Source organism: Eumetopias jubatus, unplaced genomic scaffold (genome assembly GCF_037043125.1).
Source record: "Eumetopias jubatus isolate StellerSeaLion01/CBP00866 unplaced genomic scaffold, mEumJub1_p1.0 scaffold_5, whole genome shotgun sequence".
NCBI classification, from domain to species: Eukaryota; Metazoa; Chordata; class Mammalia; order Carnivora; family Otariidae; genus Eumetopias; species Eumetopias jubatus.
In genome coordinates, this window is record NW_028274811.1 from 128,688,774 (window position 1) to 128,709,428 (window position 20,655).

Below are 20,655 nucleotides of genomic sequence, written 5' to 3' on the forward strand. Positions count from 1 at the left end.
GGGAAGCCTCCTCCTCCCTCTCCCACTCCCCCTGCTTGTGTTCCCTCTCTCACTGTGTCTCTCTCTGTCAAATAATAAAATCTTAAAAAAAAAAAAAGACAGTATTAAAGACGACATAGCAAAGTTACAAACATCAGAAGTTAGAAAAATAAAATTACCGTCAATTATGCTACCTCAACCTAAGCAGTTAGGTCCATTGTTTAGGATGTTCTTGCTTTGTCTGTGTCTGTATCTCATATGGTTGCAAGCATAATATGTGTAAAGATGTATTTGAAGGTAGTACTGCCGACCTGTCCCAGTAGAGCATGCAGTCTGAGTTGTTTTTCCCCAGGAAACCACGCTTAGTGTCTCATAAGTTACACTTGTGACTTCTGATGTGTTTTTGGGAGTCAGCAAGAACAGTGGGTTTGCAGTTTAATGAATCATTTAAAATAAAGCTCTTGAGATAGGTTGGGAGGTAGGATTGAACTGGAATAATTCTTTTTTTTTTTTAAGATTTTATTTATTTGACAGAGAGAGAAACAGAGAGGGAACACAAGCAGGGGGAGTGGGAGAGGGAGAAGCAGACTTCCCGCGGAGCAGGGAGCCCGACGTGGGGCTCGATCCCAGGTCCACTGGGACCATGACCTGAGCCGAAGGCAGACGCTTAACGACTGAGCCACCCAGGCGCCCCGAACTGGAATAATTCTTATAACCTCTAATCTTCTATTGCTTTGGGAGGATGAAGGGGGGAGGTAAAAATGGACAGGGACTCTGGAGTGGAGTGAAGCTGCTCAAGAGCTGGAAGGACCACAGGGCCGCCTCCTTCCCTTAGTCCCCTCTGCGTGCCTCCAGCGGCACAGCTCTAGAGAGAGCAAACAACCGCCGGTTATGGCTGTGAGTGAGGCCAGTCCTTTAAGCCTTGGTTGTATTTCTTCCTGGAAAATGAGAATAGTTATATCTGATAGGTAGATGTGAACATGTATGCATATTAAATGTGATTATGCAGATCCTCAGCAAAGTCCTTGGCACATGGTTAGGCTTCAGTAGATGTGGGCTACTGTTGTTATTATCCAGCAGTTGTGGGTCAGGGCCACTTGGATGGTTTCAGAAAATGCTTAATCATTAATCTTAGAATACAGAAATCTTTCCCAGCTAAGGTATTAACAAAAGTGGAGTATTTGGTTGTTGTGGTTGTTGCCATGGTACCCTGCCAGGAAAGCTCACTGTGTGGCAACTCTTTCTTAGAGTATTTTTCAGTATCTCTAAAAGTTTCTTTTCCTTTTTTCTTTGTTCCTTTATACATTTGAGAATGATAAGATTATATTTAAAATTCCTACCTAATGAGAACACTTACTAGTTGACTTTTTTCATTGTTAACATTTGGCCTTTGACCTTTTGCTAGTTTCATTCTGTGGACCCCTTTTCCCTCTTCCCTCATTTCCTTTTTTTTTTTTTTTCTTTTAAGTAACCTCTGCCCCCAACATGGGGCTTCAACACACAACCCTGAGATCAAGAGTTGCATGTTCTGTTGACTGAACCCGTTAGGTGCCCCCATCGTCCCTCATTTCTAATGACTCTATCATAGGCCAGATTTTGTCCATTTTATCATATCTGTTCAGTGATTGACTTAAGATATGAGTAAGTAAAACCAAATTACTTCTGGGAGTAATAACTGTTTATTTCAAAGGCACTTGCAAGACCATGCTGTTTCAATTTCATATGTAAATACTTTTCCTAAAATAATATCATAACTTTTCCCTCCTGTGCCCCTGTCCTTCATCTTTCCCTGTAGACATGACTTGGGGGGCAGCCTTTTGGAGGTGGCATCTTAGCCCTCAGTTGTTTGCTTTTGGGGAAGGGAGGGGCTTCAGCCACAAGAAGAGCAGGACTTGTGTATGGAAGCCCTAGCCACGGTTGTGAAATATTTTGAAGTCTACCTCCCCACCCCCTTTTTTTAGAATTTTATTTTTAAGTAATCTCTACACCCAACGTAGGGCTCCAACTCACACCCCACAGCTCAAGAGTCGCATGCTCTACCAACTGAGCCAGCCAGGCACCCCAGTCTACCTTTCCCAATGATGGATTGCCACCCCCAATTTCAGACGTTGGTCCTGAGCTGCTGGGCTTTTTGCTTTTCTTGTTAAGAGAGTTCTAAAATTCCTGAGAATACCTTAAAGGGAGTGAGCCCAGTTTTGGAATGAAAAATCTCACTGCGTTCCTACCTTTTCTTTAGACATAAAATTGAATTCCTGTTTTGCTTTAATCTCTAGAGATCTACTTCCAGGGTGATTTTACCTCTCATAGAGTTATTTTCCTCAGCTGTAACATTGGATGACCATGTTCCCTGCAGGCTTATTTTGCACTTGAGAAGAAATAACCCTGTCTGCCCAGCTCAGAACCTGACACATAGTGGGTCCCCAACAACTGCTGGATGCTGTTATTATTAATAGTAACTTGAATTGGGAGAATTCTTGATCGTGGACCTACCATTTGCTCTGCATTAGAATTAGGAATGTGAAAAAACAGTCTGTGCATGCAGGAGGCTCACATCCTGTTAGAGAGCACGTCGGCAGATGGGTGCTGCCTGGTTAGGAAGGCGGAGTGCACGGAGGGCCCACGGCAGCATCTGGCCTCATTTGAAGGCTGTTTAGGACTTGGAAAGGGCCGTGTTAAGAGTGGGTGCTAGTGTGGGGAGGCGGGGGATGATGTAGTGGGCAGGCAACAGAGACAGCTCAAAAGGCGCATGGGCATGTTGGGACCAGGTGGTCGGAGCATCTGTTTCATACCTTATATAAGGCGTTGGTGGGGGGGGGGCGGTGCAAGGAAGCTAAGTCCTGAAAAGTAGAATCCAAGGGGTGCTGCTAGGATGTGCAGGATTGTTTTCTGCTTTCTGTGGTTGCTGCTTTACCATTAAGTCAGTCTGGCCCTTTGCGAGGCTGCAGGCGCCTTCTCATTTGCCCCTGGTTCCTGCTGCTCCAAGGCCACAGAGAAGCTCCTGCTCCGAAGTTTTTAGCTCTTCGCCAGCTATTCAGCTGACCTAGTATTTATATAGCAGTGGGGGGGTGGGGGTGGTGCACAGAAGGCAACACCATGTGTTTTTGCAGCTGCTGTTAGTCCCATCAGTTCGCTGAAAATGATGAGATTCGGCCAGCCCTGTAATTGCCACCTGCCTCTCTAGCACTCGTACACATTCCAGTGCTGCCCTCTTGCAATGTAATGTGCTTGTTAAGAGCATGACTTTGGAATTAGAGCTCGGATACTTGCCGCATGGATTTGGTCTGGGTATTTAACTTCTCTGAGCCTCGGTTTCCTCATCTATGAAATGGCAATAAAAATAATAGTATTTTATAAAATATAAAAATATTAGTATTTTATACTATAAAAATATAAACTATAAATATAAACTAAATATAAACTATAAAAATAATGTCTCCCTCTCCCTGTCCCTCCCCCTCCCTCTTTCCCTCTCCCCCTCTCCCCCTCCCTCCTTGAATAAAAAGATTTTATTCATTTATTTGACAGAGAGCACAAGAAGGCAGAGCAGAGGGACTCTGCTTAATAGCTCTGCCTTCTTGTGCTCTCTGTCAAATAAATGAATAAAATCTTTAAAAACAAACAAACAATCCAGATGCTTTAAGAGAATAATAGTAGTATCTAGCTCCTAAGATTGTTGTCTTTTTTTTTAAGATTTTATTTATTTGACAGAGCACGGGGAGTGGCAGGCAGAGGGAGAAGCAGGGCTCCCCAACAAGCAGGGAGCCTGATGCGGGGCTTGATCCCAGGACCCCAAGATCATGACTTGAGCTGAAGGCAGAGGCTTAACCAACTGAGCCACCCAGGCACCCCTCAAATAAATAAATCTTTAAAAAAAAACGACAACAACCTGGGGCGCCTGGGTGGCTCAGTCGTTAAGCATCTGCCTTCGGCTCAGGTCATGATCCCAGGGTCCTGGGATCGAGCCCCGCATCGGGCTCCCTGCTCGGCGGGAAGCCTGCTTCTCCCTCTCCCACTCCCCCTGCTTGTGTTCCCTCTCTCGCTCTCTCTCTGTCAAATAAAGAAATAAAATCTTAAAAAAACAAACAAAAAAAACCCTAATTTGCACAAGGAAATTCTTTTCTTTTTAAACACTGTTTCTTTGAGGAACTTTTTAAAAAATACTGTCCCAAGTCCTGCTTTAGAGATTCAGATATGTCTTAGGGGGCAGAGAAGGATGCAGGGGCCTGGGGGGGCACCTGCTGTAGGAATCTGCATTTTTTCTGGTGACTATGATCTCTTCCCTCATCCCCTGTTGAGAACTGCTGTTACAAATGAAGTCATGGAGGAAACCCAAGTCGAGAAAGAAAAGTGAGCAGAGGAGTTTAGTGGGAAAAGAACCTGGCCAGGAAGCACTTCAGAAGGCCGGAGCAATGTTAGCCTCTCTGTGCTCTCTGGTCTTGCCTAACTGGCATTCTCCCTCTCTTTTTGTACATCGTACGGACTGTCCATAGCTCTGGGTTCTTGGTTGCTACAGTTGAGCATCTATTCTCTACTGATGTATAATTGCTCCACATCTACGGGTCTTCTTTCTCCAACAGAACTGTAAGCTCCGTGAGGGCAGGGCTGTAGTGCTGCTGAGTGTGGCCTAGTGGAGGTCAGGGTGGATTCAGAGAGAATTGTGGCCATCCCAGGAGGGGGCCTCAGAAGCTTGCTGGTAGGTGCATTATTCTGAGGCTCTTTTTTATTTCTTCTGGAGAGTGATTTGGATGGCTGAGGTGGAGAGCTGTGGTAGGCCTTTAGTGTGGTTGCTGACTCTGTTGGTCTTTATGCCCAATAGTCATCTGTTAAAGTGATTCTTTTTTTTTTTTAAAGATTTTATTTATTTATTAGAGAGAATGAGAGATAGAGAGCATGAGAGGGAAGAGGGTCAGAGGGAGAAGCAGACTCCCCGCCGAGCAGGGAGCCCGATGTGGGACTCGATCCCGGGACTCCAGGATCATGACCCGAGCTGAAGGCAGTCGCTCAACCAACTGAGCCACCCAGGCGCCCCTGTTAAAGTGATTCTTGTCAAGAAGCATGAATGAGTAATACTTTCACTGCCATTCAACAAATGATGAGCTGTCAAACCAGAGTGAGGGATTCAATTTGAGTCTTAGTGAGCAGTTACTTTCTTCCTTTAAAAAAAAAAATCGGGGCGCCTGGGTGGCTCAGTCGTTCAGTGTCTGCCTTCGGCTCAGGTCATGATCCCAGGGTCCTGGGATCGAGCCCCGCATCGGGCTCCCTGCTCCTCGGAAAGCTTGCTTTTCCCTCTCCCACTCCCCCTGCTTGTGTTCCCTCTCTCGCTGTTTCTCTGTCAAATAAATAAAATCTTTTTTAAAAAAATCTGAGATAAGGGAAAACAGTCCAAATGTAAAAGGAAGGATTTAGAATGGGCACATGAGTAAGTATTCCTTAGCTGTTAGGGTGATGCACTGTTAGAGGTTGTTTCCTGTTTCCCTGTCCTGAACACGTGTTACAGTTGAAAGGATACTTGATGGTATTATTTTGTAATAGGAAAAAAGTTTAAGATTGGTAGTTACCTAGGGCTAGGAGTGGGATCGGAGGGTTGGTGTCAGGGAGAATGCTAACGGGTACCCTGCTAATGGGTACCATGTTTCTTTTAGGTATGATGAAAATATTCTAAAATTGATTGTGGTGATAGTTGTATAACTCTCAATATACTAAACACCATTGAATTGTGCACTTTCTTTTTTTAAAGATTTTATTTATTTGACAGAGACAGGGAGAGGGAATACAAGCAGGGGGAGTGGGAGAGGGAGAAGCAGACTTCCCACTGAGCAGGGAGCCCGATGTGGGACTCGATCCCAGGACTCTGGGATCATGACCTGAGCCGAAGGTAGATGCTTAACGACTGAGCCACCCAGGCGCCCCTGAATTGTGCACTTTAAATAGGTGACCTGTAGGGTGTATGAATTTGTCTGTTTTTTGTTTGTTTGTTTGTTTGTTTTTAAGTAAGCTCTATGCCCAACATGGGGCTTCAGCTCACAACCCGAGATCAGGAGTCCAGTGCTTTACCTGACTAAGCCAGCCAGGTGCCCCTGAATTATGTCTTAGTACAACGTTTACAAAAACAAAGTAAAAACCAAAAGTACTAAACTTTTGTCATAAACTTTCTCAGGTGTTGGAACTCCTGAGAAAAAGTTCTGGCTTCATCGCATGTTTAGCTATATGAGCCCAGGCACATGATTTAACCTCTTGGAGCTTCATTGGCCTTATCTGTAAAGTGGGGATGAGAATACTTTACAGGATCATTGTCAAGATAAATTACATAGGACATATGAAAGTGGACGTATGAAAATCTCCAGCAAATTATATATTTATGTGTTTAAGTTAGTCCTATATTTTTGTGGATAATAGATGCGCTTTTTTTTTTTTAAGATTTTATTTATTTGAGAGAGAGAGTACAAATGAGAGAGCACAAGCAGGGGGAGAAGCAGACTCCCTGCTGAGCAGGGAGTCCCACGTGAGGCTTGATTCCAGGACCTTGGGATCATGACCTAAGCCAAAGGTAGACACTTAACCGACTGAGCCACCCAGGCGCCCCATGGATAATAGATGCTTAGTCTGAAATGTTTTTGAGAGTTCCCAACTAGCCATATGCAATTAATACTTATTAAGGCTGAGAACTGATTTGCATGATGAGTAAGTAGCAGAGTCCTCAAAGACCAGATACCGGAACAGCTCAGTCTATGGTCTGTTACTTTGAGTCCAGACAGAGATTGTCAGGTCGCCTCTTACTGAATGTCTGCTTCCCTGGCTTCTGTTTTCTTGTCAGAGTAATTGTTGTTTGTACGCCAAAGACAGTGTATAGTTAGTGGAGTCGAGCTGTGGTTAGCAGGAAAGCTGTTACCTGGTCATGCTTTCAGAGGGGAATGAGCCTGCTCGTCAGCCTGGCTCCAAAGGGAGTGAAGCCCTCTGGCCAGGACCAGGGAACCAAGAGCCCTGAGAATCAGCTCCAGGAGACAAATTCTGTCTTGATTTCTAGCTCCCTAGAACTGGACTGTGGGTAGATTCATGTAGCTTCGAGTCTCTATCTTCAGTGACAGGGCTTCAGATTTAAAGTCTGGCTTTGAACATGCACCTGCCCCACTGATGGGTCTAGAATGTGTTTCACAAAGCTGGTGAGATGTGTGATAAGAGTTTAGTAATACTTGGCACTAATCATGTACTTAGGTAGTAATTTTTAATAGAGCTGTTTTTTAAAAATCTGTCAAGAACTATGCTTAGGAATATTACCAGTATCAAGAATTATTTGTCTCTTTCTATGTTTTTGTGTATGCATTCTTTCAGTAGACTTTTATTGACAGTTTACTATTTGAAGCTAAAAAATACAAAACAGAGGAGCATAGGGGAAGGGAGGGAAAAATGAGACAAGACAGATCAGAGAGGGGGATAAAACGTAAGAGACTCTTAATCATAGGAAACTGAGGGTTGCTGGAGGTGAGGTGGGTTGAGGGGATGGGGTAGCTGGGTGATGGGCGTTAAGGAGGGCACGTGATGTAATGAGCACTGGGTGTTATGCAACTGATGAATCACTGAATTCTACCTCTGAAACTAATAATACACTATATGTTAATTGAATTTAAATACAAAAATAAAAATAAAAAAATACATACAGGTATGGCCTCAGCCCCCAGTTTGTCGCTGGTTGGGGAGGAGGCAAGGTAAAAGATTGTTGGATACAGGAGGGAGGGTTGATCAGAGCTTCACAGAGGTCTTGAACTGTGTGGACAGTGGATTGATGGGCCCAGTGGCTGCATTGGGGGCTAGATGGTGGCGGTGTGGCTGTGGTCACGGCAGTGTGCAAGGTGAGAGGTGATGGTGGCCAAAAGTAAGAGTGGTAATGGGGATGGACAGATGTGGACGGATTCTGGAGCTGTTCATAAAGCTGAGCAGACAGGTTGTGAGGGGCAGGGAGTAAGTTAAGAATGACTCCTGGGTAAAGGGAGGTGGGCGGGTGAAATGGGTGATTGGGGATTAAGGAGGGCACTTGTGATGAACACTAGGTGTTGTATGGAAGTGTTGAATCACTGTATTGTACACCTGAAACTAATATTACACTGCATGTTAACTAACTGGAATTTAAATAAAAACTTAAAAAAAAAAAAAGAAGAATGACTCTTGGGTGTCTGCTGATGGGGCTGACCATCAAGTCAGAGCCCAGAGGAGGGTGAACAGGTTTGGTGGGGGAACAGGGGATTGATGAGCTGATTTTGAAATGTGAATTTGGAGGATGTTAGGAACATTCCAATGCAGGTGGCCAGGAGGCTGTTTGGGTGTCCAGGCCTGGAGCTCTGAATAGAGATCTGGAGTGACAAGCCATTTGGGGATCATCCTCTATATTGCTGGACGTGCCATGAGTGGGAGAGCTCGACCAGGGAACACAGGTCTCGTGAGGAGGGACGAGGACCCTGCCCGAAGAGGAGACTTGTGGAAAAGCCGCCAGAGAGTGGTTGTTTGGCCTGGAACTCATTTCTGCTAATTTCCAGGTTTCAGTATAAATGACACTTCCTGAGGGTAGCAGTCTTCTCTGACCCTGTCTGAATGTTGTTAGATGTTCCTGCTGGGTTCCCTTCAGGCCTGTGGCCTGTCCTTCTCCAAACGCAGCACCTCGCACACGTCTTCCTTACAGCTTGGACTGTGATCGACTCCTGTGTGCTCCGGGAAGGCAAAGGCGGTGTGTTCTCTCCTGGATTCGTGGTCCTGGAATACAGCATGAGAAGTGATAGTTCGGTCAGTGAAAGAGTATGTGAAAGGGCGGGAGGCAGAGTCCTGGAGATGGATGTGGTCAGCAGGCAGAGGCAGGTTGTATTGTGGTGAAGAATACAAGTCTGGTCAGGCAGACTGAGGCTCAAGTCCCACTTCACTTAACCTTGGTCAGCCTTGTTTTCCTCATCTGTAAAATGAGAACACTGATAGCTGTTAACAGAGTTGTGAGGATTACATGAGATGACGCAGTCTTTATTTTGTCAGCTTCTGGAATTTATTGCACTGTTCGCCCAGTATTCCAGTTATTACTTTTCATTTGTCTGAAGTTAGGGCAGAAGTCAATTCTTATTTATCTTTTTATCCTCAGCATTTGGTGTTTAGGATGTTGGGGAGCTGTTTGTTGAAATGGATTGGTATGTATATGAGATGGCTCACCTTGCCACTCTGAGTAACCAGACACAGCTTGAGCGTGGACTCAAGGGTGTCGCTCCTCATGCTCACTGGAGCCCTGTGCTTTGGGCCACTCCTCAGAAATCTAGTTCTGAGAAGAGATCACAGTGACACCTTGTTAATGCCAGGCCAGCTGTGTGATACGGCTTCTGGTATCTCCTGGTGTCTCCTCAGGGCCATAAGCTTGTTGAAGAATGGGTGGCGGTTCTCAATCTTGTCTGGCATAAATTGCCCCTGCATAGGAGCGCGCTTCTGGCTTGGCCGGGGCCGGGGTTGGGGGGGGAGTGGGGAGGAGGGTAGATAACGTCGGGGGAGGGGCAGCTGCCGGTCCTGGGGATGGTTGATATTTGCAGTGGGAACAGGAACAGATGCAGCTCCTTTTGATCTGCAGGGTGGAACGTGCGGAAACTGGAAGACTTGTTATTCATGCCCTTATCCTCTTAAAATTAAAGCAAATAAAAAGGCATTGGGGTAAATGATGAAATAAGGAATTAACAACGACAAAAACCCCAGCTCCCGTCCTAGCGGTGTGGCCAAGCTGTTCTCCATTTCCGTTCGGACACTGTTCTAACTGAATCCAGGCCACTGGGATACCCTAGTTTTGGAAATGTGGACCACGGAGAGTGCTGGTGGCCGTCTGTGCGCTCCTCTGTGCCATCATGGCACAACATGTCCACACTTGGACAGAGTAGCAAGAGGTGCTGCACAAAGCATTTGTCCGTTTTTAACTGCCACATTTGTTGAAAATTCGCATCATTTTCAAAGGAGTTGGTTCTCAGGAATCTTGCGGAGTTCAGGAAAAGTCGGTCAGTGTAACTAGGAGAACCAGTTTTGTGTGATTATTAAAGAACCATACTTTTCTACCTTTTTTTTCCCTACACATTGACCCAAGATCGTTAATTGGGGTCAGTAAGGACTTTTATCCCATGTTTCATTGCTCTGGAAGTAAGATTGGCACCACTGGCTGGTCAGGCAGCTGGGTTGAAGGAGAGGGGCCTGAAGGAGTACAGGGTGAAGAGGAAGTTCAGGCCCCTCTCCGAAACCAGTGGGCAGCTGTCACTAAACGCGAGCTGAATCAGCTCTAGAGTCCTGGGATGACGCCAGCCCCGTCCGCGGCTGTTGCGTTCCTGCAGTTCTTACTGGACAGGCTTCATGGGTTCTGGTCTCTCTGGATTAATACCACATGCATGACAGTCTTGAATGGAATGCACTCTTTCCCCAGTACTTTACCATATGATTAGAGCATTTGGTGATGCCATCCATAGTAATGGCCCAAGCCTAGATGGATATTGTCTCTTAAGCCATATGTTTCTCTGGTCCCTGCTCAAGTGGTTTTAAAACCTCTCACTACTTAGTCATTACTAATTAAATTAGTCAAGGAAATCTTTTGAACACGTACCATGTGCAAGGTCTGTATTGGATTCTGGGGATATATGGTGAGCAAAAAAACAGGCACAGATGTGCCCTTAAAGAGTTGAGATCGGCGGGGAGATAGACTTAAATAATTACATAAACAAATGTGAAATTGCAGCTATGACAAGGGCTAGAAGGGAGAGAGATACATGGGGCTGTGAGAACCCGGGAGCAGAAATGGCCCTCGTTCTGAGACCTGAAGGATACTTAAAATTCGCAGGGCAAAGAAGGAGAGGAGCATTCTGTAGAAGGAGCATCCTGTGGAAACACCTCAGGATGGGAAGGAGCCTGGCAGGTATGGGAGGCTGAAAGGAGGCCAGTGTGGCCAACATGCAGACTGAGGAAGAGAATGGTAGAAACCAGAGTGGACAAGTAGGTAAGGGCCAGGCTGCACAGGGCCTCATAGGCCACATCAAAGCACCGTCTTCATCCTGCCAATAATGCAAACAAACTGTGTGCTGAAAGGATCACTGCTGCTTTCGGGTGGAGAATGGTAGCTTGAATGAGGTGATGCTGGTGGTGGAGATAAGAGAGGAATATGGATTCTAGAAACACTGAACAGGTGATACTGATGTGGTTTGGTGGTAGATTGGATATTGAGGCTGACGGAGAAGGAGGTGTAAAGGGAGACAAGGGAGACTGTTAGGTGGCCTCTAGACTACATGCTCTTGAAGGGAAGCGCAGAGTTGTCCAGGCAGTACATAGCAATATTCATTGTGGTTGGAGCCTTGCCTGGAGTGTCGTGAATCAGAAGATTCCCATTGAACCCTCGAGGGTTTGTTGGGGTGACAAATCCGAGACTTCTGCCTCAGTGGACCCAGTGGAGTAAGTCACAAAAGGTAACTCAGCTGGTGTTGAAGAAGCCCGAGTTCTTCCCCGTGCAGCCAGCCATTACCCCTGTGGAGCAGGTGTTTCTTGGTTTTTGTTTTTTTTCCCTTCAGCCTCCTCTTGTCTGTCTACAACACCCTTTTAGGTTTTCCCTGGGAACTTTCTATGATTCTTGGTTTGACTTGGTTTCAGGTGGGTCTAGCAGATACATTGACTGGCCATTTTGTCCTGTTTTTCCTCTGTTCCATGTAAGAGGCAGTATGGCATCCTCTAAGGACAGACCAAGCCAGCTACCGGGTTTGACTTTCACCTCCACACGTACTAGCTGGGTGTCTTCATCTGCAAAATTGAGATAACAGTGGGTATAATAACCCCACTTCAAAGGTGTGCTATAAGGATTAAATGAGTTAATAAGTATCAAACCCTTTAAACAATGCCTGACACATACAACTCAAGAAATAATTTATCACTGGTGCCTGCCTGGGTGGCTCAGTCAGCTAAGCTTTTGATTTCGGTCTCAGGTCATGATCTCAGGGTTGAGATTGGGCCCTGCGCATGGAGCCTGCCTAAGATTCTCTCTCTCTTCTGCTCCCTCTGTCCCTCGCTCGCCAAAAGAATATATTTATCGTTATTCACCTCTCAACCTCAATAGGGGCTGGTCCTTGTAAGTACCCTCGTTGACATTTACAGAGTGGACATTTGTGATTTCTGCAGTCCACAAGTGACTCCTGAGTCATGGTTTAGTAATTTGTAGTGTTGATAGGGAAGAGATTGTATTTACTTATCCAGTTGTAAAGATCAAGTCGGATAGCCTTTAATCACTCATCCAATAAATTTTCCCATGAAGACAGCAGCTTATACACACTCGGGCTGCAGCATGGCCAGGAGTAGGGTGTACCTGTGGGAATTTCATCCTGTCCCGTAACCCACTTTAAGATCCGTGTTCGGGGCGCCTGGGCGGCTCAGTGGTTGAGCGACTGCCTTCGGCCCGGGTCATGATCCCGGGGTCCTGGGATCGAGTCCCGCATCAGGCTCCCTGCTCGGCGGGGAGCCTGCTTCTCCCTCTGACCCTCTCCCCTCATGTTGTTCCTCTCTCGCTAATAAATAAAATCTTAAAAAAAAAAATCCATGTTCAGACTCCGCACATCCAGACGTGGGTGCTCCTGTACCCTTGTTGGTAACTGCTTCCCCTCTCCTCCATTTGACTGTGTTCATTCTCCCAGAATCAACAAGCAATGGATGTTATAAATCTTTTCTCTTTCTCAGACACATTGAGATGTTATCTCCATGTTTGTCAGTTCTTTGTGTAGTTCAAAAAGCTATTGTGGGGGCGCTTGGGTGGTTCAGTCGGTTATGCGTCTGCCTTCAGCTCAGGTCATGATCCCAGGGTCCTGGGATTGAGCCCCATGTCAGGCTCCCTGCTCAGTGGGGAGCCAGTTTCTCCCTCTCCCTCTGCCAACTCCCCCTGCTTGTGCTCTCTTTCTCTCTCTCTCAAATAAATAAATAAAATCTTAAAAAAAACATCTGCCTTTAGCTCAGGTCATGATCCCGGGGTCCTGGGATCAAGCCCCATGTCCGGACTCCCTGCTCAGTGGGGAGTCTGCTTCTCCCTTTCCCTCTACCCTCCCACCACCCCCCCCCCCCCGGCTTGTGCACTCTCTTTCTCTCAAATAACTAAAATCTTAAAAAAAAAAAGCTATTGTAAAATACAGGAGTGAAGGAACAATAGGACATAGCTAATGAGACTCCATTCTGTCTTTCCTGATTCCTCCCCACCACCCAAATAGATAGCTTCCCAAATTAAAAGAAAAAATTAAGTTTTTTTGAGGGGAGGGTTTTTAAGTTTATTTTTTTCTTTTTTAGTAATCTTTACACCCAGTTTGGGGTTAGAACCCATGACCCTGAGATCAAAAGTCGCATGCTCTTCTGACTGAGCCAGCCAGGCGCCCTGGGAGGGTCTTTTGGTTTTTTGGTTTGTTAATGATTCTCTTTGTATACACTGATTCATTGGAGTCCCTTAGGCTATTTCTCTTCTTAGGACTGTTGTCTGTTTTGGGAATGAGTATTTGATGGTAGTGATCATGGTACTTACTTTTTTCTGAGTTTTTTGTAAGAATTGGGTAGTATATAATTTATAATTATTTTGAAGTATTAACCAGAGAAGGGTTAGATATTAGTGATGTTTGCCTATAGTGTGGCTCCTTAAATTCTACTGCTTAAGTGCTTATATAGGTTTTTATTCTCAATTTGTTACCAGCTTTCAGTAGTTTACTTTCAATAGGATCAGCTATCGAGAAAGGTTTACTTTTTGTACAGCATGCCCGAGCAGTCCCTTCCTCAGATGTGGTGTTCTCTTAAGGAAGCCATTAGTTTACTCTCTTGGTCTTATAATGGGTTCAAAGTACTTTGTGTTGCAGAAGGTAAGACACAAAATGACCGTATCTAAGTCATTTGGGCTTCTAGAACACAAATCCTTTTAATAGAAAAAGGACGTTTCTTTTTCCTTTGCTTCAGATATTCCTGTGTACTCTGTCTTACAGAATTAGGGCCAACTTGGGTGTCGCTAACTTCAGGAGTTCTGATCCACAGAAAAGAACTGAGAGTAGATTCAGTTTAGTTTAATGTGGGAAACGGGACTGAGAGAGAAGTAGAAATTTTTCTTACTTGTGTGACAATTTTGAATAATTGTAACTACGTAGTATATTTGAATTCTTTGTTTACTCGGAGGAAAGGATGAGAGAATGAAGGAAATCAAGAAGCACAGATACTGTTCCAGCCAACAGTGATAACTCCCATTTACTGAACATGTGTGCCAGGCATTTGCATATATTTTTCTTCAAGCCTCATATTAGGTAGTATTGTTTCCATTTACATAGGAGCAAGTAAAAGCTCAGTCAGGTGAAATGACATGCCCAAGGTCATGTCTGTAGAGCAGAGCTGGATTTGAACTGTTGCCCCAAATCTGTATTTTTTCTGATGTTAGCATATGCACTGAGAGAAGTTTGGAGAAACAAGGGGGAAAACAAAATTTATTAGTATTATGCTGTATTAAAAATAGAGCTTTCTGCTGTAAAAAAAGGTAGATTTCATCCTAAGATGCACATAGATTCCCACCGAGTATGTGGATGCAAATACATTTCCCCTCTCAGATTTTCTGTTTTAGTGGAGAAAACAAGTGTATTAAATGTCCATTTGAGAGCAGTAGGGCGACTTTCAGGAAATAAAATGTCTGTGGTGTGTCTTTTTAGCACTTTGGTGCCAAATGTGGTTGAAAGAGATTGTGTTTTGGAACCTTTAGGGACGTTGGCTCTTGGAATTTGCCCTTCTGGCTGGGTGAGATTAAACTGAGAATAACTTCAGTTTTTGACTCAGAGCCCTCGTAAACAGTGAAGGGTTGATGTGAAGCATTTTGATACTTGTAAGCATTCTGGCCTATGAGAGCTTCATTGTAGGATCACCCTCCACACTCCCCATTCTTTTTAAAGTCAACAGCTTTCTGGCAGGGCCCATTTTCTGCCTTTCCGAGGTGCCTTAGGTCTGTCACACTTTTGAGAAGATGAGCACCTTAAACGTGAACTTGGTAAGAAACTAGAGAATTTACTTTTTGAGAACTAGTGGAATGAAAACCAGGCTTCTTTTCAGCCTCTCAGCAGATTCTCAGGAGTGTTAGCTGACTTTAGCTTTCACATGCTTTTGTCCTAGATGTGGCAAATCCTTGTATAGTGAAGTACAGTTCTCCTAAGGGAATTTTCTTAATTTGTCCTAATCAGTTTTGTAATAGGAGAGTGGTTTCCTACTACACGCAGTGGCTATCACAACCATTTTCCCTTTTGTAGTAGGAAACCAGAGACCATGTTTGTTAGAACTAATACTTAGCAGCAAAGAATTTGAGTTCTGGAGCTCGTCAGGGCTTGGGCTGTACCCTGGGTTAGTGACTTATTTCCTATAAAAGGAAAGTTCCCGAACCACTTTAAACCTCAGTTTCTTCATCTTTAAAATGGAGGTAATACCAGTGCTAGAGTAGTTGTGCAGATTAATGAGATACTAACGACGAGCCGTTACTTGGCACATAATAACAGCTTGGTAAATGTTAGTTGGTTATTATGATTATAGTGAAAGCATGCAGTTGAAGTGAAAGCTGAGCCTGACAGATTGTGGAGGGCTTTGATTGCCGTGCACAAACTTGGACACATCTGTGTTTACTGCTCAGAAATCCTTTTGTCTTTGTGATTTTTTTTTTTTTTTAAGATTTTATTATTTGACAGAGACACAGCGAGAGAGGGAACACAAGCAGGGGGAGCAGGAGAGGAAGAAGCAGGCTTCCCGCGGAGCAGGGAGCCCCATGAGGGGCTCGATCCCAGGACCCTGGGATCATGACCTGAGCCGAAGGCAGATGCTTAAAGACTGAGCCACCCAGGCGCCCCAAGTCTTCGTGATTTTCGACAGCGTTCAAAGTAGATGAGGTTGCTGTACTACCTGTGTTGTGGATGAATAAAGTCTTGTTATAATTCTTTAGTGGCATTTGAGGCAGGGGCTCACATGCATTTGATGATTTTTCTTGGATGCTGGCTTTTCAGCAGCAGTGTAATCTTACTGTGTTATTCTGATCTCTACTTTAGCAGTCTGAGCACTGAGGGCAGTCTGAGGGGTAGCAGCAGAAACTTAGGAGGTTGAGCCCCATGAGGAATCTCGGTGGTGTTTCTGTCATCCCTCTCCAATGTTGAAATTCCCACACGCTTCATAAAATACGTGGCTTCTCAGTGACTTAGCTAGCTGCTTTGTGTGTTTTCCCTTTTCTCTCTCAGATCAGTTATTGGTCAGCAATTTGTTGCCACCATCCAAATGTATTTAACATTATTCTAGGGAAGAAGAGGAGTCAGTATGTTTAAAATGAAAAATGTGTACTAAGCTTTTGGGGCATTTGACAAAGAAGATGGTGAGTGGGGGGTGCCTGGGTGGCTCAGTTGGTTAAACCGCTGCCTTCAGCTCAGGTCATGATCCCAGGGTCCTGGGATCAAGCCCCACATTGGGCTCCCTGCTCATGCAGGAAGCCTGCTTCTCCCTCTGCATGCCGCTCCCCCTGCTTGTGCTCTCTCCCTCTCTCTCTCTCTCTCTCGCTATCTCTCTCTGTGTGTCAAATAAATAAATAAAATCTTAAAAAAAAAAAAAAAAAGAAGATGGTGAGTGGGAAAAGATCTCCAGCCTTTTCCCTTTTTCTTTCAGGAAATGTTCCAGTAGATTGATATTCATCCCTCTGAGAATTCAGTTGCTTGTTGTGACAGTGTTCTGGAATGGAGAGAGTGGGTCTGTGGGGGAGGCTTTCCTTTCTGTTTCCAGTGAGGGAAAGCCATCAAGGACCCTGCCTCCTTTCTGGACACACATGCTCAGGCTCCCATCACTGTCACGATTTTGACCTTGCACAGGTCTCTTGCGCATTATCTCGCAAGGCAGGTAGTATGGCTCTTAATTCCATTCTTTTAGATGGGTACACTGAGGCCAGGACACTTGCCTGAGATCCCTCTGATATCTTTGTAGGCTAGAACCCTACAAAGAGTTCCTGGTTTAGTCCTGTGCTTTTTCCTGAAAGACCTGCTTCAGAGATAGTAAATGCTATGTGCTTAATTCACTGCCCTGTTTAAAATCCTACATGGGCTCCCCACTACCCTTGGACTAAAGCCCAAACTCCTTAAAATGGCTGAATCCCACCACTCACCCTGCCATCTTTCTCACCTCTTGCAGAATTACTTGCTTCTGTGTCTTTGCACCTCCTCTCTCTGCTTGACCGTCCCTTGAACTCCTGCACGTTCCTTAGGAGCCACTTGCCTAGAAGCACTGAGGGCAGTTGGAGAAGCACAAGAAGCACTTGTTTGAACAGTCTCCCCTCTCCTCCCTCTTTTGGGGACTTAGGCCCCCTCTTGTGTGCTCCTGGAGCCCCACATCAATACCTTTATTCATCGTCCGTCGTGTTGTATTATGGTTGTCCAAGAGTGTTGTGTTGTCTCTTCTCCCCCTGGACTGCAGACTCCTGTTTACCTAGAACTTGGTAGGATTCATTTAAATTACCTTTGTGTCTTATAAATCTCTTCTTTCTTCCTATGAATAAACCTCAGTTACCTTTAGAAGCCTAGCATCCTCTGCTTACAATTTATGTGTGTGTATAAATGTATATGTATATGCAAATACATATATGACTTAGTTTAGAAATGACAAGGCTAATCGGCTGAATGATGGCAAACTCGTACGAGGCTTTATGGTTTGGAGGCTTCATACATCCTCACTCCATCTAAAAACCCACACACTGAGGCAGTAGATGCTAGTTCTGGCATTTTGACTCTTTGCTGCCAGTCTTACCTGTGAGGTGGCAGCTATGACATGGGTCCTAATCCTAAGGCCTGGATATATTGTACATTGACATGTTGCAATATGTGATTCTAGTCGTTTATGATTTCTGTATTGTTAATGCAATTGACCTAAGTCAGTAATTCCCTTGGTGACAGTCAGAAACCACTGTAACTAATGTAGGTGAACAAGAGGATTTATTGTAAGGATGCAGGTGTGATTCACAGAACTGTGGGCCAAAGGTGTGGCTGGGCCTCAGTAAAGCCTCGGAAACCGTGAGAGTCCCAGCCATGGTCATTTGTCTGGAAGAGGGGGCTTTTGTCTCCACATTACCTTTTCATGGTTCTTGTTCTCTGCAGAACAGCTTTTTCTGCTTTACCATACTTGTGGTGACCAAATTTACAAAGTTGTAGTTTAAGTAGCCAGCTTGGTTAACTTCTTTTAGATCTTCAGCCAAATTAATTTGAGACATAAAACGATAAGCTCTTCAGGGACCACTGTCCTTTTCCCACGCATTTGATGGTGAAGTGGTGGTTCACTCCAGGAACTTGGGGGAGCAGAGAACAGTTGACTGGGGAAAGGGAGTTTTGGGTAGGACAGAATCCTAAAAGGTGTCTCTTGATTATTTTGTTTATAGAATGTAAAGAAAGAATTCCACTAACCATTTCAAGAACTGATGTAGTTTTAAGCGGTATAAATTATCATTAGAAGATGCTACTTCTGCACACATAATAGTAGGGCTAGTCCTCTCCAAGCTGGCTGCAGTGTTTGAACTGAATTCCAAGCACTAGTCAAGATGATCACTAGTTTTCTAACAACTGATTGAATTTAATGAATAGTTTTGCTATCTCCTTGGAGAAAGATGGCAGACCTGTCAAAAATAATTGTGCTTTAATTTAGTTCTATGCCAATGGCAGACAGTGAAAGCTCCAAGAGAATTTCTAAATTACCAAAACACTCATAGCATTTCTATATGCAAGATGCACAACATAGGGCAATGCATCAGAATCATCTGGGGGAGCTTTTTGCAAAACCAAGGGCCCAGCTGGATCCCCAGCACTCTGATTTCCTTACTCTTGTGGTGAGGCGTGAGTACCTGCAGAGATGACAAGATCCCCAGATGATGTGACACTCTCCAAGTCTAAGAAGCACTGCCTCTTCAGAACCACTGGATTTTCAGCATCTTTTGGGATGTAAACTGTAACCATCTCTAAAATACACCATGGTCAAAATGGGTTCTCTGAGGGGCGCCTGGGTGGCTCAGTCAGTTAAGTGCCTGACTTTGACTCTGGTCATGATCTCAGGGTCCTGGGATTGAGCCCCCTGCTTTGGGTTCCTCCATACTCAGTGGGGAGTCTGCTTGTCCCTCTGCCCCTCCCCCTCCTTGTGCTCACTCTATCTGAAATAAAAATCTTTTTTAAAAAATGGGTTTTCTGAAACAGCTATGATTTTCTTCTTCAGCTTCAAGATTTCAGTATTCAGTATTTCAGTCTGAATTCACAACTTCAGGAAACTCCTACCACGTAGAGCCTCATGCCAAAGAACGAAACAAAACAAATTCTGATTCTATCTGTTAACAAAGCTGGTTGTGTCGTGTAGAATTTTCCACAGTGAAGATTTGACTGGCTGCATCCCCGTGGTGTCATTTAACATGTTTCTCTGTCCCAGTGTTTCTTATACATTGGTAGATTGATATAGAAACCCACGCTGATTGAGGATAGATATTTTGGCAAGACTGCTTAATAGATGGTATGATAGATTGCCTTAGGAGGCCCACCGGGCCTCTCTTTTTGTTATGTTAACACCCATTTATGACCTTTCCCGGGTTCCACTAATTCATTAAGGATTGCTAATTATCTTTAAATACCCAAAAAACAGTGAACCCAACATGAAGGCATTTGAAGATCTTTTCATTGAGAAACAGTGACAAAGAACCTGGCCTTGATTCCTTATTAGAAGTGATTGTGTCCCATTGCACTGCCTTGGGGTTTTAGGTAATTTGGAATGTTTTCCCATCTGTCTTTACCGCGACTCGGTATGCTACAGAGTAGATGGATCAGTATTGACTTGACACATTCCTATTTTCCTGTTCTTCAAGCCCTTGACATATGTCCATTTTCTTTCAAGAACACATAATCATCTTTTGTTTTTGATCCTTTGTTCTCACTGGAGGAAGAGGGGAGTCATGCTGTGGAATGTCTCCCATTCTCTTTCTGACTCTGTTGGAGCTGCCTTACTTTCTGTGTGACATTTGTTCTTTTAGATAGGGTGTGCCCATTCCTGCCACTCCACTGGGGGCAAGTAATAGTTGTCGATTCTAGATATTTAGTACACTGAAGTAATTTGCTGGAATTTTCTGTCTTTAGTTAAAAATACATTTTTAAAAAGTAGCTTGTCAAATAAAAAACTCCTGACAGTATATGATGTTTTAGTGTGTATTCTGAAAGCATGACTTTGTGTTATTCATTTTGAGCCTTTAAACAAAGAAAAATATTACCATTTGTTCTTTTCTTTTAGGAAATTCACACAAATGAGAAAGAAGTAACAGAGAAGGAAGTAACTCTTCACTTGTTGCCAGGTAACGGTCATGTTTAGCTTCAGACCTTATGTGCAACTCAAAGCCAGTGATAAATTATGTCATCCCTGGTACTGCTATATATAAACTCCTTTGTTTTCACCCAGAGAGCATATAATAGGGATGAGTTGGACAAAAATATCAAGGTCTTTAGTTCAATCACTACATACCTAGGTCTGAATATTACAGCATCTGCCAAGAATTTTTCTTGTTTTCCCCTCCACCCAAGCTGATGAAAATAAGCCTGGGAAATTCACCTCCTTCACAAGCAAATTAGGCCTTTTTTGGGTCACCATACATGGATACATCCAGTATTCTGGTCT

General features: G+C 44.3%; 1 protein-coding gene across 2 annotated transcripts in view; it reads left to right on the forward strand.

Moving 5' to 3' along the window:
* MTMR12 (myotubularin related protein 12) overlaps nucleotides 1-20,655 on the forward strand; it is a 68,423-nt gene that overhangs the window by 5,999 nt on the left and 41,769 nt on the right. For both annotated transcript variants that reach the window (XM_028097954.2, XM_088023528.1), the window contains exon 2: nucleotides 20,275-20,335. In XM_028097954.2, the coding sequence (XP_027953755.1) occupies nucleotides 20,275-20,335 (61 nt within the window). The remainder of the gene's footprint in view (nucleotides 1-20,274; nucleotides 20,336-20,655) is intronic.